The sequence below is a fragment of the Haliotis asinina genome, chromosome 9 (assembly GCF_037392515.1).
Source record: "Haliotis asinina isolate JCU_RB_2024 chromosome 9, JCU_Hal_asi_v2, whole genome shotgun sequence".
Lineage (NCBI taxonomy): Eukaryota > Metazoa > Mollusca > Gastropoda > Lepetellida > Haliotidae > Haliotis > Haliotis asinina.
In genome coordinates this window covers 62,365,737-62,383,246 of record NC_090288.1, presented here as the reverse complement: position 1 = coordinate 62,383,246, position 17,510 = coordinate 62,365,737, and the positions used below count along the sequence as shown (strand labels likewise).

The 17,510-nt window shown below is 39.9% G+C and overlaps 1 protein-coding gene across 1 annotated transcript in view; it reads left to right on the top strand.

Moving 5' to 3' along the window:
• Positions 1 to 17,510, top strand: part of LOC137296768 (uncharacterized) — a 46,370-nt gene that overhangs the window by 8,761 nt on the left and 20,099 nt on the right. Inside the window, exons 5-8 of the mRNA XM_067828614.1 lie at positions 966 to 1,061; positions 9,159 to 9,234; positions 9,998 to 10,181; positions 11,400 to 11,466. Of these exons, the coding sequence (XP_067684715.1) occupies positions 966 to 1,061; positions 9,159 to 9,234; positions 9,998 to 10,181; positions 11,400 to 11,466 (423 nt within the window). The remainder of the gene's footprint in view (positions 1 to 965; positions 1,062 to 9,158; positions 9,235 to 9,997; positions 10,182 to 11,399; positions 11,467 to 17,510) is intronic.

The window sequence follows — 17,510 nt, the reverse complement described above, 5'->3', positions numbered from 1 at the left end:
ATGGGGACTTGAAGACTGTACAAATATGGATCTTTGTTAACTCACCCAAATGAAAACAAACATCACTCATGAATTCCTTAAAATGACAGGCATTATGTATGTGATGTGTCTTGATATTTTATAAGCACTTTGCAGAGACATTTGGTGCTTATATATTCAACATTTGAAGGGGATATAGCTATATTGTGCTGAAACACTCAGAAGTAGTTACCATGGTTACATGACTGAAAACTCAGGGAGGGACCATGACCCCAGCACTCAATGAACTGTATTTGGGTGGTTGGGTAGCCTAGTGTTTATAGCATTCGCTTATCAAACTGAAGACCTGGGTTCAGTTCCCCACTTGGGTATAATGTGTTAAGTGCATTTCATGGTGTACCCACCCGTGATATTGCTAGAATATTGCTAGGAGCAACGTAAACTCACTCTCGGTGAACTTTGTTGCTTGTTAATATGGTTACCCAGTCATTTTTAGAGGTGTGCAGAGGTTACTTCCCTTAGCCTCACCAGGAATTGGTGATTATGTGTTTGCTTTGATTAGGGTATCTAGCTTTGTTTGCAGTGTTTCAGTTGGATTAGGTATGTTATGGTGGATTTCACTGAAATAGAACTGCATCTCTTCAGCCTTTCCCTTCATACTGTCTAGCCATACTACATCACAACTGATCACCTCCTACTACCCCAGTGCAAGTTAATTTATATATCCTAAAGATTCCTGTAAAGTGTTTGGCAGTGCACTGACCACATCATACAATAGTTTGTCTCAGATGTTATTTGATTACCAATACTGTCATTTCTACTGGAAGCAAACTGTCCTCCTCTATTGCACTTACCATGTAGACAAACGTGACTCCACAGTGTTACCTTAACACAAGGCTATGATCCTGCATAGGTCATGTGTGAAGTGGAACTCTGGTGGTTAGGAGGATGCATCTTGATTAATTTGATATCTTTTCCCAACCAAGGTAAACTGTCAGAACAATGACGGCAACACCCCCCTCCATATAGCCTGCCAGAGTGATGCTGAAAACAACGTACCAATCATCCTTCGCCTCCTCAACGTAAGTACACAACATTCTATAGGTGTATTAGTACCCTCTGCCTCCTTGTTTTAAACAAAAGGGATTGGCAAACAAGCTCAGTGGCTTACATAAATGCTTATCTCAGATGTTCATATTTACAGAAGCTATTTACAACAAATCAGTTGCCAATAAAGTACAGTCTAAGTAAACTTAGTCTCAGCACTTTTCGTTACTCTCCACTACTGAGTCTAACAAAATCTTATGGGACGTCGCTTCCGGGTGACGCTCGCTTCCGGGTGATGCACACGGCTTACATATAACCATGACAACAGTGAGTAAACAGTCGCTGAAAATGGTGTTTTTGGCAATATTCAAGGACATCATCTTGCAGAAATATTAGCTAATAGTAACCATGTCAACTGAAACCCCAAAGCGTATATACTGCAGGTCAAATAATTGTGTTGTATGCAGATTTTTGTTTGTGGAGAGATCTGTGTCAGTGACCTGAATATTTTTAAAGTCCCTCCGATCCCTAAATAGTAGCCATTGTCTGATTGGTTAAATCTATTTTAACCGTCTTGCTATTGATTGGATGGTCATCTGGTGACCTTCTACTAGGTTTTGACTCAGTGGTGGAGTGTAATGAAATACGCTGAGACTAAGTTTACTTAGACTGCAATAAAGTAATGCAGTGTATTGGTCCGCCATGTTTTGCTCTGCTTCCTTAATGTAAGTACCCAGCATTGCACAGGTGTATCAGTATCATACACAAGTATTCAGTATAATGTATCCCTGTTTTGTTTGAGAAAAATTAGGGTCAATTTACCACAGCCCCACTTTCGGCTTTACCAGATTGACACTGCTTAAGGTAGCTGTCAAGTCAGACTGCTCAATCAATACCTGTTTACAATTATACAAGTTTACTAAATTAACATGAATAAATGCGAGACTGGTATAACTGAGGATGTTCCAGTCACCATGTGTGTATATATGTGTTGTAACTATGAAGTATATTGTCCATGTTCTTGTGTATTGCACAGAATTACTCTGCCGTATCTTAGAACCCCTGTTGGTTTTAAGTTTGAGTACAAAAACATGAATAGAAATTTCTTTGATTGGCATTCTAGAAGTTGGGTAGATGAAGAATGAGGACTCTTTCTTTTTGGATATAGAACTTCTTTTTTCTGTATAAGTGGCATTTCGACATGGATTCTAATTTCATTGACAACAACATTAGAATCTGTGTCAAAATGTTGCATGTGCGGAATGAAGAAGTTGTATATCCATAAAAATAGTCCTTATTCTTATATGGAAATTGTTTACTGAAGGACTGGCCTAAACAATTCAGATATACATCTCAGGTAATCTAATCATGCAGACATGTAAGTTGACTGAAGCATTATCTTTATTAAAGCATATGAAAGTCACAATATATGTGTACATATAAAGAGAACAATGTGAAACTACTGATATTCCCTTATCCTGACTTTCCTTTCCAACGCTTACGTAGAGTTGTAGTGTAACCAACGTTGTTGTCATTAGATAATGTATGTAACCGCAGATATATATATAGACACAGGCCAAGGTAGTCCCACCTGAATTGAGTCCCTGAGTTGCTCGTACCTAAGCTGAGTATACCTCTGATACCCCTGCCTAAACACATTGTTCCTACCTAAACTGAGTATACCTGATTTGTTCCTACCTAAACTGAGTATACCTGAGTTGCTCCTACCTAAACTGAGTATACCTGATTTGTTTCTACCTAAACTGAGTATACCTGAGTTGTTTCTACCTAAACTGAGTATACCTGATTTGTTCCTACCTAAACTGAGTATACCTGAGTTGCTCCTACCTAAACTGAGTATACCTGATTTGTTCCTACCTAAACTGAGTATACCTGATTTGTTCCTACCTAAACTGAGTATACCTGAGTTGCTCCTACCTAAACTGAGTATACCTGATTTGTTTCTACCTAAACTGAGTATACCTGAGTTGTTTCTACCTAAACTGAGTATACCTGATTTGTTTCTACCTAAACTGAGTATACCTGAGTTGTTTCTACCTAAACTGAGTATACCTGATTTGTTTCTACCTAAACTGAGTATACCTGATTTGTTTCTACCTAAACTGAGTATACCTGATTTGTTTCTACCTAAACTGAGTATACCTGATTTGTTCCTACCTAAACTGAGTATACCTGATTTGTTTCTACCTAAACTGAGTATACCTGATTTGTTCCTACCTAAACTGAGTATACCTGATTTGTTCCTACCTAAACTGAGTATACCTGATTTGTTTCTACCTAAACTGAGTATACCTCATTTGTTTCTACCTAAACTGAGTATACCTGATTTGTTTCTACCTAAACTAAGTATACCTGATTTGTTTCTACCTAAACTGAGTATACCTGATTTGTTCCTACCTAAACTGAGTATACCTCATTTGTTTCTACCTAAACTGAGTATACCTCATTTGTTTCTACCTAAACTGAGTATACCTGATTTGTTTCTACCTAAACTGAGTATACCTGATTTGTTCCTACCTAAACTGAGTATACCTGATTTGTTTCTACCTAAACTGAGTATACCTCATTTGTTCCTACCTAAACTGAGTATACCTCATTTGTTTCTACCTAAACTGAGTATACCTGATTTGTTTCTACCTAAACTGAGTATACCTGAGTTGTTCCTACCTAAACTGAGTATACCTGAGTTGTTTCTACCTAAACTAAGTATACCTGATTTCTTTCAAACTAAACTGAGTATACCTGATTTGTTTCTACCTAAACTAAGTATACCTGATTTGTTCCTACCTAAACTGAGTATACCTGATTTGTTTCTACCTAAACTGAGTATACCTGATTTGTTTCTACCTAAACTGAGTATACCTGATTTGTTTCTACCTAAACTGAGTATACCTGAGTTGTTTCTACCTAAACTGAGTATACCTGATTTGTTTCTACCTAAACTGAGTATACCTCATTTGTTCCTACCTAAACTGAGTATACCTGATTTGTTTCTACCTAAACTGAGTATACCTGATTTGTTTCTACCTAAACTGAGTATACCTGATTTGTTCCTACCTAAACTGAGTATACCTGATTTGTTCCTACCTAAACTGAGTATACCTCATTTGTTTCTACCTAAACTGAGTATACCTGATTTGTTTCTACCTAAACTGAGTATACCTGAGTTGTTCCTACCTAAACTGAGTATACCTGATTTGTTTCTACCTAAACTGAGTATACCTGATTTCTTTCAAACTAAACTGAGTATACCTGATTTGTTTCTACCTAAACTAAGTATACCTGATTTGTTCCTACCTAAACTGAGTATACTTCATTTGTTCCTACCTAAACTGAGTATACCTGATTTGTTTCTACCTAAACTGAGTATACCTGATTTCTTTCAAACTAAACTGAGTATACCTGATTTGTTTCTACCTAAACTAAGTATACCTCATTTGTTCCTACCTAAACTGAGTATACCTGATTTGTTCCTACCTAAACTGAGTATACCTGATTTGTTTCTACCTAAACTGAGTATACCTGATTTGTTTCTACCTAAACTAAGTATACCTGAGTTGTTCCTACCTAAACTGAGTATACCTGATTTGTTTCTACCTAAACTGAGTATACCTGATTTCTTTCAAACTAAACTGAGTATACCTGATTTCTTTCAAACTAAACTGAGTATACCTGATTTCTTTCAAACTAAACTGAGTATACCTGATTTGTTTCTACCTAAACTAAGTATACCTGATTTGTTCCTACCTAAACTGAGTATACCTGATTTGTTTCTACCTAAACTGAGTATACCTGATTTGTTTCTACCTAAACTGAGTATACCTGATTTGTTTCTACCTAAACTAAGTATACCTGAGTTGTTCCTACCTAAACTGAGTATACCTGATTTGTTTCTACCTAAACTGAGTATACCTGATTTGTTTCTACCTAAACTAAATATACCTGAGTTGTTCCTACCTAAACTGAGTATACCTGATTTGTTTCTACCTAAACTGAGTATACCTGATTTGTTTCTACCTAAACTGAGTATACCTGATTTCTTTCAAACTAAACTGAGTATACCTGATTTCTTTCAAACTAAACTGAGTATACCTGATTTCTTTCAAACTAAACTGAGTATACCTGATTTGTTTCTACCTAAACTAAGTATACCTGATTTGTTCCTACCTAAACTGAGTATACCTGATTTGTTTCTACCTAAACTGAGTATACCTGATTTGTTTCTACCTAAACTGAGTATACCTGATTTGTTTCTACCTAAACTAAGTATACCTGAGTTGTTCCTACCTAAACTGAGTATACCTGATTTGTTTCTACCTAAACTGAGTATACCTGATTTGTTTCTACCTAAACTGAGTATACCTGAGTTGTTCCTACCTAAACTGAGTATACCTGATTTGTTTCTACCTAAACTGAGTATACCTGATTTGTTTCTACCTAAACTGAGTATACCTGATTTGTTCCTACCTAAACTGAGTATACCTCATTTGTTTCTACCTAAACTAAGTATACCTGAGTTGTTCCTACCTAAACTGAGTATACCTGATTTGTTTCTACCTAAACTGAGTATACCTGATTTGTTTCTACCTAAACTGAGTATACCTGAGTTGTTCCTACCTAAACTGAGTATACCTGATTTCTTTCAAACTAAACTGAGTATACCTGATTTGTTTCTACCTAAACTAAGTATACCTGATTTGTTCCTACCTAAACTGAGTATGCCTCATTTGTTTCTACCTAAACTGAGTATACCTGATTTGTTCCTACCTAAACTGAGTATACCTGATTTCTTTCAAACTAAACTGAGTATACCTGATTTGTTCCTACCTAAACTGAGTATACCTGATTTCTTTCAAACTAAACTGAGTATACCTGAGTTGTTTCTACCTAAACTGAGTATACCTGATTTGTTTCTACCTAAACTGAGTATACCTGATTTGTTTCTACCTAAACTGAGTATACCTGATTTGTTCCTACCTAAACTGAGTATACCTGATTTGTTTCTACCTAAACTGAGTATACCTGAGTTGTTTCTACCTAAACTGAGTATACCTGATTTGTTTCTACCTAAACTGAGTATACCTGATTTGTTTCTACCTAAACTAAGTATACCTGATTTGTTCCTACCTAAACTGAGTATACCTGAGTTGTTCCTACCTAAACTGAGTATACCTGATTTGTTTCTACCTAAACTGAGTATACCTGATTTGTTTCTACCTAAACTGAGTATACCTGATTTGTTCCTACCTAAACTGAGTATACCTGATTTGTTTCTACCTAAACTGAGTATACCTCATTTGTTTCTACCTAAACTGAGTATACCTGATTTGTTTCTACCTAAACTGAGTATACCTGATTTGTTTCTACCTAAACTAAGTATACCTGATTTGTTCCTACCTAAACTGAGTATACCTGAGTTGTTCCTACCTAAACTGAGTATACCTGATTTGTTTCTACCTAAACTGCGTATACCTGATTTCTTTCAAACTAAACTGAGTATACCTGATTTGTTCCTACCTAAACTGAGTATACCTGATTTGTTCCTCAGATATACTCAGGTATGCTCAGTTTAGGTAGGAACAACCCAGGTGACCTCTCACTTAGGACGTGGGGTCAGTTTGTTGTTGATAACTGGCTGAGATAAGTGCTCTGAACCACACTCGGTGCACTTATCAGATATATACATTTACTGCAAAATGTGATCCAGGAAAAGTATTGTTGGGCTCAGTATTTTTATTACGTTGTGTTACTATGCCTTAGTATTTCTCATTGTAAGGTGATAGTGATGTTTTGTGCAATTTTGACGCACAAAATATAGAGTATTGTTACTCTGTTATTTTACATGGTTTGTTGCATGTACAGCATATGGTATTATATTGTGTACATAATTTTGTTGTATCTGTATTTGAGGGAGACATTAACCCTGTATATCTCTGAATTTAAATTCATACGTCATGAAGGTCAGCCATTGTCCACAGTTTCCTTAAATGCATAACCAGTGTGATAGGCTTGTCAGACTCACTGACTGACCTCCTACATTTCCTCACAGACCATTTACATATATCGATACTCATGATGATACTCAGTGGATTGTCCAATTGAAATTGATTGTTGATGGACATTGTTTATAAATTGGTTTCATATAGATGAAATATTGATGAGTGCAGTGGTGAACAACAGACCAAAATCCTTTTACTTGAAGGGGAAAACAGATAACCCATATGTGTAGTCCCAGCTCAGGGAAGTGTAGTAATAGGAAGAACTGATGGAATGTTTGCCTAATGTCAGATGCATGAGTTCAGGCGATGAAGTGCCAAATGATGAAGTGAGTAATGATGAAGAGCCAAATGAAGTGCCAAATGATGAAGTGGGGAATATCTGACTGTGGAATTAGAGAGACCCGTGTCAAACACATCCGATAAAATAATAATATACTATTGCACCTGCAGATAGGTCACCAGGTGGAGCTGATAGTAGACAAACATTTACAGTGAGTGTTGGTAGTTATGACGGCCTATATTTCAAAACAAAGTATGATGTACTTTAGGCTGCCAAATGTTCCTCTTTTTTGAAAAAAAAGAAAAAATCCATCACTTCATCTCTGTGTTCCTGTATATATTCTCTGATCTTCATTCAGTGCAATATATATTATAAGGCTTGTGAAGAAAACTATAAAAGATAGATAGGCACACATGTACTTAACATGACCCTTATTTGTTTCTCCTCAGCTTATATCCTCGTAATACTATGAAGAACTTGATATCCCACCCTTGATTATACATTACATCATGATAGAATGGCCTATTAGGGATATCTATACTGTGTTCATTTGTCCAACCTGTGGAAGTTCAAGACGAAGTGGGGGTTTATTAGGGCGTGAAACGTCAGTGATAACTAAAGCACAATACTTAAATACATTTAATTCCCTGCTACATGTGGACATTTGTGTGACTGGTCAAAGCAATCATTGACCAATCACACCATTTCCAGTGAAGTGTGCAACATTTTATAGAGAGAGATACCTGGAGCCTGTCTGCCTCGGTTGCATGCTGACATGTTATCATGTCAATCCATTGTGACTGTTACACACCAAGTCAGCCATCATGGGGGAGACTGATTGTCTCATTGAAGTGAAGGAAATTCCCCCTCAGACATCAAGGGGCATTTTCCTTAATTAGAATGGTCTAATTTCTAAACACAATGAATGAACTCTTGACTTGTTTCTTCTTTTGATTATTCAAAATGGCCAATTAAGCAATACATGTGCCTACACCACTGTGTTTGTTGTACATCTTTTTCTAAAATACTGACTCAGTGTTTTCTACACACTTTACTTGTATAAGATAATGTGATCATTTCACAATTAAGTTACTGTAAACTGTCTTATTTCCGCGGCTTTAAATTTTCACGATTGATGGTCACTAAACCTTTTCGTGCCTTCTTATTATCACAAGGTGATCTTGTTACTGGGGCGTCTCTGAATATTTTTACATGACACATAGGTGCGTGACCATCGAGCTGTTATAAAATAAACAGATTTGTAAAGTGATCTAAGAACAAATTAATGTAAGTGATTTCAGAATTAATCCTTTTTAATGAGGTGTTAGAGCAATGAAAACAGGACGTGACTGAGCCGTGTTAATCCAGATTAGCCCAGACACATGATTGAGCAATGACACCAGTATTGTTTTTGTGTTGTTGACTTACCTGAATAGAGTGTATGATATATCTATATTATCGTGTGTTTTTATTCTCGCGTCATGAAGTCTGACAGGGGCGTCACGAAAATTAAATGGTCGCAAACATTTCGCTGTTTACAGTATTTATTATGTTTTCAACACTCTTATGGATTAAAGGCAGAAGGGTTTTTTTCATATTTAAGACCAATGAAGGTTCAAACACTATTTGCTGTCTGAAAGAGAAACTTCAGGGGGAAAGGTGACCTGGGTCATTGTGTGTGATCATACAAGTGGCTTAAGATGTGTTCATAATATCAGTCACTTGATTACAGATTGAGGTTGTATGACCAGAACTCTGTTGTCTGCAGAACTTTAATGATGCGATCAAGGCAACTTTCCCATATACATTATATTGTCTTCTTGTATTCTTAGGGCGGGGCAGACAGTGACAAGAGAAACAAGAAAGGCGTTGGGCCATTAGACGCTGCTGCCATGTTCAATAAGAAAGGTTTGTTTCTAGATGTAGAAGTGAAAGCCATGATTTCATTCCCTGTAGAGATGTTTAGGCTGAAATTCACACAGATAATAATAAACATTTAAGGAGGAAGGACACACAACACAGCATCCTGTTCTGTTTCAATACTTTCATGTGTTGTCATGGTAACAGGAAAAGTCTATATTGATTTCATTTTCACTGAATATTTCAACATAGTATGTGTTTCACAGAAAATGTCACTTCTTAGCAAGGCATTATGCTTTAATCATGGCAGCAAATGTGTCTCCCATAACATGGATTCATTACTTCGTGGGTCAGAGATTGTGAACGTAGCAATCATTATTCAGATTGAGTGTCTATTTCAGGTTATGGAAGTATAATTTTTCATTGTTTGGTAATTAATGAACCGAAATATACTGAACAACAAAAGAAGCACAAGTTTTAAGAAATAACATCTCATAAAAGTAAGCATTCATGTTTATGTCTTTTATTTAACATCTTGACAAAAAAAATGAACTTGTGTTTCGTTACCATTCAGTAGAGATTCTGACATGGCATCTAGGTTTTTTTACACACAAGCATTTACTGTGAGAGTTGGTCTGTATACAGGATGCTGGACTATACACATGCTATACATGAAGGAGGATATGATCTGATTACAAAATCCTGGCACACCACAGTGAAAGGATGTTAACAATTTAGGACCAAATTTAACAAAATCTGGTAATGTCAGTTAATCCAGATCTAATGTTAATTATCAACATGTCTGTCACAGATGCTGTCTCACTCCTCCTGGACCACGATCCACGTCTCCGACTCAACACCATGGCCATCATTGAGGCAGCGACACGGGGAACCAAGGAAATCGTGGAGATTCTGCTGGAATATGGTATAAGCCCCAACGGCATCGATGTCATAAAGTGTACAGCTCCTCTGCATGAGGCAGTTAGGTTCCTCAGGTGATTATGTATTTGCATCATACCTGCCCTGCAACAATTCTAACTGGCACTTCCCATTTCCAGGGGTATTGAGGCTACACAAAACAAAAAGTGTTCCCAGTGATTTCTGTGTTAAGGCCAGGCCAATTTTATGTCATATTTTGCAGATCCTCCAATCATATTTTGCAAGAATAAAAAAAAATGAAAAGTCAAATCCTAATGTTTTTATTGGCCAAAAATGTAAACATATTTGATTGTTTTTTCCCCTATATACACTCCATAAATTACCTTTAGTTTAGATGGAATATTTCTTTAGTGACTTTATATTTATTTTTTTACGTTCCTGCCTTTAGGTTTTCTGAGGACAAAAATCTGTAAAACAAGAAATAAAATTGGTCTGGCCTAATGTTATATTATCAAGTAGCCATCAACAGCTATTACAGATATATGTGTTCATAGTCAGGCCTTAACGAAGCAATAACAATATCAGATAAAAACACATCAGTCAGCTACTGCCCCGAGTACAGGAAGCTAGACTGAACAACCCCAGTCCTGCAGAAAATGTCAGTGGTTTGAAAATACCTGTGGTTACATTAGGTGTAAGTCATCAAAAAGATATCACTAAATGTTGAGAAAATATAGTTTTAGATATTGGATGGATGTACATTTAAACAACATAAGATCACCCAATCACAGCTGCACAGCTGCCAGACAGTCAGTCTGCACTGAAGGCAACACCACTAAAGTGCTTGTCAATCTACAGATTATGGTTAACGGAATGAATGAATTTTTCTCAAACCATCTGTTGCATATTCATATGTAGGATATAATTGTGTCTGTCATTTTCCAATTATACTGCCATTTTTGAAGTTTTGTTGTCTTTATGTTGTTCAGCAATATTCCAAACATATTATGGTGGTCTGTAAATATCAAGTCAGGGTCAGGCAATCCAGTGATTAACGTTTTGAGCATCACTGTGTGATTTGGATACAGTCACATGCTTTAGCCTAATGAAGGAGTCTGAGCACCTATTTCTCATTTTAACTGCTTTGACAATCATAGGTTGCTGAAAACTGTTCAGCCACTATCTTCACACAAGAAGTAATTCCAATGCTTTCTGAATGTATCAAAAATCTAATGGTTTGTTTCCTTATATCGTTTTAGATTTTAGATAAAGCTGCAACAGCTATGTTTATCTGAACTACAGAATCTTACAATTATTTCCCTGTTTGACACCAGATTTGAAGTGGCGAAAGTGTTACTAGCGTTTGGTGCCTCACCAGCTCTACAGAACACCAACAGAGAGGTAGGTGTGAGGGAGCGTCTGCATTCTTTAAATCACAATCTACACGTGTTCATTTTTTTAATTACTTACGTGATGGATATGTGAGCCATGTAATATGTACTTGTTTAAGGATAAGTATGATGTTTCCTGAACAAATTAAGGAGTGATTCATCATTAATGTCGATATTTGATGGAGCATGACACCTTTTCAAGGTGCCATGAGGTAGCCTTTTGGTTACAGTATTCGCTTATCACACTGAAGACCTGAGTTTGATTCCCCACATGGGTACAATATGTCAAGTCTGTTCTGGTGTCACCAGTTGTGGTATTTGCTGGAATGTTGCTAATAGCAGCATAAGACCATACTCACTTACTATTTTTCAAATTAAAAATGTGTTATTGTAAGCACTTTCCAAGGATTGGTCATTTCTTTAGGGATGTGGTTTTCTTTGGGGGTTGTTACAGGCCATGGTAAAATGCAGCACACAATATGGTGTGAATTCTAAATGTGCTAAACCCCATGGCCACTCACCCACCCAATCACGGACCAGTTAAAATCTAACCCACCAACAGGGCCTATCACCCACCCAAATCACCAACATGGCCAATCACTCACCCAACCTACCAACAAGGCCAGTCACACACCCAACCCACCAACATGGCCATGGACCAGTTAAAATCTAACATACCAACATGGCCAATCGCCCACCCAACCCACCAACAAGGCCAATAGTAGTATAGGGAATGACAGTTCTAAAACACTTTCAAGAAAAGTCTCTACAAAGCCTTATTTACTAAATAAGGCTTTGGTTGGGCCCTTAGTTCTTGCTACTATTACCCCTACTACATAACGTGTGTTGGAGGTAACACTGTGCCGTACGGTACGATCAATAATTCTTCTCTTACAAACCCCCTACCCGGCCCATCCCTCAAGTAGTACAAGTTAGGTTCGTCGGCTTTCATATCCACTTTATCTATGTTGTAAGTTTTGACTGACCATATAGGATCGGTGGCCCGCTTACGGCTATCACCCTCGTGTTCCCCCGGCTGGTATAGATACCTCACTAGGGCCCTATCTGGTATCTGTTTCTCCTTCCCACGCAATGGAGCGGCCGACTCTGCAACTATTGATTTTAGTTTGATAGAGTCTGCCGGTTTCTTACCGGTGAGACGGGTGACTTCATGGTTGATTGCCGACACCACCTTGGGTAACCTCGTGACCCATTCAGTCGATCGTTTTCCAGGGGTGACCATCTCCCTAGCATACTGATGGCCGAACAAGCGCTCAGCCAAAGTCCTATTAAATCTCTCAACTATGGCTTGGCTGCGATGGGCTCCGGCCGTGCCACGCCTGACCTTTGTATCGTGTTTGGCTAGCAGTTGTGACACGGCACCCATGAACTCCCGTCCGGGGTCAACTTGCAGCTCTGTTGGCCACGTCAGCGGGCTGCGTTTGTATATGCGTTCGAATCCTCTGGCTACCTGGGCCGAATCTTTCGTGGTCAAGGGTTCGGCTTCCTTGTAACGACTGGCTACGTCCACTACGGTTAAGGCATACTTGTACCTCTTGTCGTGGGGTAGGAACAGTAGGTCTGCCTGGTGAACGCTATTAGGTATGTTAATACCGAACCTCCTTCTAGGCACGTAGCGTGGTGCCGGCAAATAGATCTGCCACAGGGCTTGTTTTTCAAGCCACACTTTGGCTTCCTCCGGGGGTACTCGCGCTATTTTAGCTAGCTTATCTACTGCGCTAGCTCCTTTCCAGTACCCACGCGGGCTGTAGTAAATAGCCTCAAATTTTTTCATGTCCATACGCGTATGTGTTTATCCCATCAATAGCTATCCAACGTTTAGTGTCCATAGGTGACAGGGACGTCTTGTTTATAGTCAGTCCGTATATCTTATGTCCATCACTTCTAAGTGTGTTCATTTTATGCCTAAAGGTACGGGTCTTGAACAGGGCTTCCTTGAATCTGGCGTGTTTGATGTGTTGTTTCACCACATACTTCTTAACCCCCTTAGCCTTCCGGATCTCACTATTGTCGGCTTTCAGTATGGAGTACATCTTAGGTCTCAAACCTATGTACTCGGCTATGGGCGTGCCAGCACACTCGTCCTTCATCTTACCTAGGACCTTTTTATTTACCGTACAGTGTATGGCATGGGTCTTAGGGTAGTCGCTGGTGTCGTATAAATCGAGGTGTTTTTTCATGTAGTCGTACACGTCCTCGGTTCGAATCTCCATCAGCAGGGAATCCGTGTCAGTGTACAGCACTTCGCACCTGTCGCCGTACTGTTTCTTGAGCTCGTTGTAGTAAAAATCGTACATCAGGTGTTTGGATAAATCGAGGATGCTCATCCCCACGTAAACAGGCCGGTTGAATTTTATGTGGCTTTTCTTCATGTGTAAGGCAACCAGGTTGTCTGTGAATATCTTACTACGGTTGAATGCCGGACTGGCTATCAATCTCCTGAGCTTGTCTTCCTCACTCGACCGAACCAGCTTCACGGTCACGCGTTTCCTCAGGTTCTCCATAGTCTTACCAAACACCGAGTTGTTCATGAGCTTGTAGAGATTTTTCTCAAAATCACTGGTGGCTTTTTTTCGTAGGTCTGTGTTCATTCTGATGTAGGGCTCCATCCATGGGCTCTGGTCGAACATGAGCACCCTGTGTATTTTGGTCAGCCTCATACCCAACGACAGGTACAGCTGTAGGTTGCGATAGTGAACGATGTACTTGGTCTTATTCATTAAGTTAGGCACGAGTTTTTCAACGTCTGTCACACGCCCACCTAACAAGTTATGTTGGTACTCAGACATCCAGTCTGGGTTAACTCTCATACGTTCGGGGGCCAGGGGGTAGCTGTTGTGCGATGTGTGTAATTCCTTGGTATACTCTAAGTCAACCTCGAGGATATACCCTTTGTTCGAATCTGGTGCAACCCCCATAACATCAACGTTGGGTACCCATTCGAATCCCCCTGTAGGTAGATACTGGCTCATGGCCCAGCCGTACAGGTTGTTTGCGTCGAGGTAGAGAATGTGATTGGTTGGCTTGTTAGGATCGTAACCTTTCACGTATTGATTATTTGCTTTCGCGTATCGTTTGGATGCCATGGAAATCCCACCTCGCAAGCCTTTCTCAATGAATAGGTGTATGTCGTAATCTGTGAGCAATTCCAAATTAACTCCGGTCTTTTTAAGCAAGGCGTCCCACGACAGACCTGGGCTGCTGTAATACCATGCGGGGTCGAGTTTATACTGCTTGAAACACGTCCGCCTAAACGTTTCAAACACGTCGGCTAACAGCAGTACATCTGTCCTCAAGTACAGGTCGTGATAATCACCAAGGTTCTTACAACCCAGTTTATTCCATACGTTAGTCGCGTGCGAGTAATCATCTCGTGAGACGGACGCCTCATTCAGCTTGCTATAAAAGCAGTCAATAGGGGGTAGTCTGGTCTCGGTGAACTTGGCCCAACTATCCATGTACTCATAGGGGTACACACCCTTCCTCATAAGCAGGGGTCTAGTCTCGGCGTCTGTGTATCGATCGGTGATAGGGAAGGTATTGTTGGCCTTGACCAGACTGTCGAGTGACGACAGGAGGAACTGAAACGAGTCAATGAACCTAAGTCCGTTTAAGCTGAAGGAGATGTATCTCTCCATGTTGTTGGGGATGCACGTTATATTACCATCGATTTTCGCGATGGCCTGCATGATCAAGTGTGAGTCGTACCCTCTCAAGTTGTGAAAGACAACGGGGATGTTTATTGTCTTAGGGTTGATTTTAAGCTTGAGGTTGCACGCGCTGTGAGCGGCGCCTCTATACTTACCAGTTATGTGGCAGTGATCTCTCACCGAATCACCGTTAAGTGGTGAGTCACACACGTGACAGTTAGTGCTACTAGCGTGAGCTAGCTTGTCGTCTTGGGTCAGACGCATGGGAGCGATTCTATACAATGCATTCCTAATAATTTTTTCTTCCTCCTGCAAACACTTTAGAAACCTTTCAGCCGCGTCAGGGCCCCTATATACTACCGGAGCTTTTGTTTCCCCGTCACAACGGACGACAATGTATCCAAACGAACAGGCTTTATGCTCGTGTTTTGTGGGTAAAGCTACCACTGGGGGAATCCCCACCCACAACCAAGGCTTCGAAGTCGGCGTATATGATATAAGGCACAGACATTTGGTTCTTGTGGTTACTGAATTTTAGGATTTTGTTATCTTCCTTAGGCATGTCGACTCGTATAACCGTCTGCCCCACACCTTGACAATCCTCCTGGTGGGATTCTAATAAATCAGCTCGACTGAAACCGTGTAGGCATCGTACACAAAAGTGTTTTTCCCCATCGTGTTTCGACTGATCGTGCAACAACCGGCTGAGATGTTTTATCCACGTGTAGTGATACTTTTCACCTCGTTGGATCATGAATATATTGATAACTTGGCGATCCTTCACCGGGCTGACCCTGTGTACTATTGTTTTGTTACCTTCGTGCCCAAAGACATTTATAGCCATATTATTCTGTTTTTCTACTTTAGTGATCTGGGATATGGGGGTGGGTTCATCTATACCATCCCAGTTGAGCCCATCATCCTGAGGATAAATAGAGGCCTGTTCGGATTAGTGCCAGCTGGAAATAAGGCTGACCTGATAGCTAACCTCAGGCAATCGTTTCCTCTATTCTTAACGTTTACTATGGCATGCTTGTTCTTATAGTAGGGAGGCAAGGCTAGGTATGACCCGCCTCTGAACGGCACGTAGTTAGCTATGTCTAGATAGACATTATCGATTTTATCTACAGCCCACCCGGACCCCAAGTGTGTGTAGCGTTCTAGGTATTCTCGTATCTGCTGAAAACTGGTATCGATTGATGCGTCAATGGTCTCTGTATGTGTGACGACCTCTTGTTGACCTCGGAAGTAAGGCTGAACATACTCAGTGGTCCCTGTGGGACCCCCAACCTGCTTATCGAGCGACATTTTCACTGTGATCTGAAACTTGATACTTCCTAGGTTATTTAGTTCCTGGTTGACCTTATCAGCTATCAGAGGCTTGATATCTGTAATGTCTGTTTCTATCAACGTGCATGCGCCAACCTCTCAAATAGTTGCCTACAGCGCGCTCAGTGTGCACGAACTGTAGGTCAATAGCTCTATTCTGTCGTAATAATTCTACAAGCTGTGGTTTTCTCATACGAGAATACCCAGCTAAACCCAAATCGTGTGCCTCGGCTTTCAGTTGTTTTACAGTGGGACGTGCTACGGGGGCATGTGATAACAATGCGGTTAACCCGGCTCTCCCCAGGTTTGAATAACCCGTGTATCCAAGCTGTTTTGCTTGAGCTTTTAATTGTGTTACCGTAGGAGGGGCTTCAAACCTAGTAATCTCAACAATGCTGACTTCCGCATTCGAGAATACCCGATGACACCTCTCTGTTTTGCGACCCGCTTGAGCTCGCGCACAGTAGTCATAGTGTTTACACCTAACATAACCAATGTCTAATTGGACCACAGTAAAGGGAGGTAACCCTTGATAAAAATATGTGGTATTTATTTGGAGTCTATCTTGAGCAGTCGCCTACGTTCTTTTATGTAGTCCTTTTTATTCTCGTAGATGAGTTGATGTCTGACTACGTTCGCTCCGTGAGCTTTACATAGACAGTAGTGCCCTTTAACCCCGATACCACACACAGAACACGTGTAGTTAGGACTTCCCATATGGAAACAACAGAACCCCTGATTCCTGCATTTCCTACCACAGGCCTCGGTCTTCCCCATAAGTATGTATTCGCATCGGTATGGAGCGGGTCTCATGTTTACTTATATAGGTATTTTAATTTAATTGCTTAGCAACCAACGCAGTAGCTGCTATACCCAACACTATGAAGCCCAGTTCACGATTCATTTGTCCCTTGGATGGTGTGTAGTACTGAGCGAGTGTGGGTTTATTTAGCGGTTCCAATCGTTTACCAGTTAATAGGTAGTATTCTTTCATTGCTTCATCGACATCGTTGAATGTTTGAACGGCATGGTTTTCATGCTGGAGTTGTTCGTT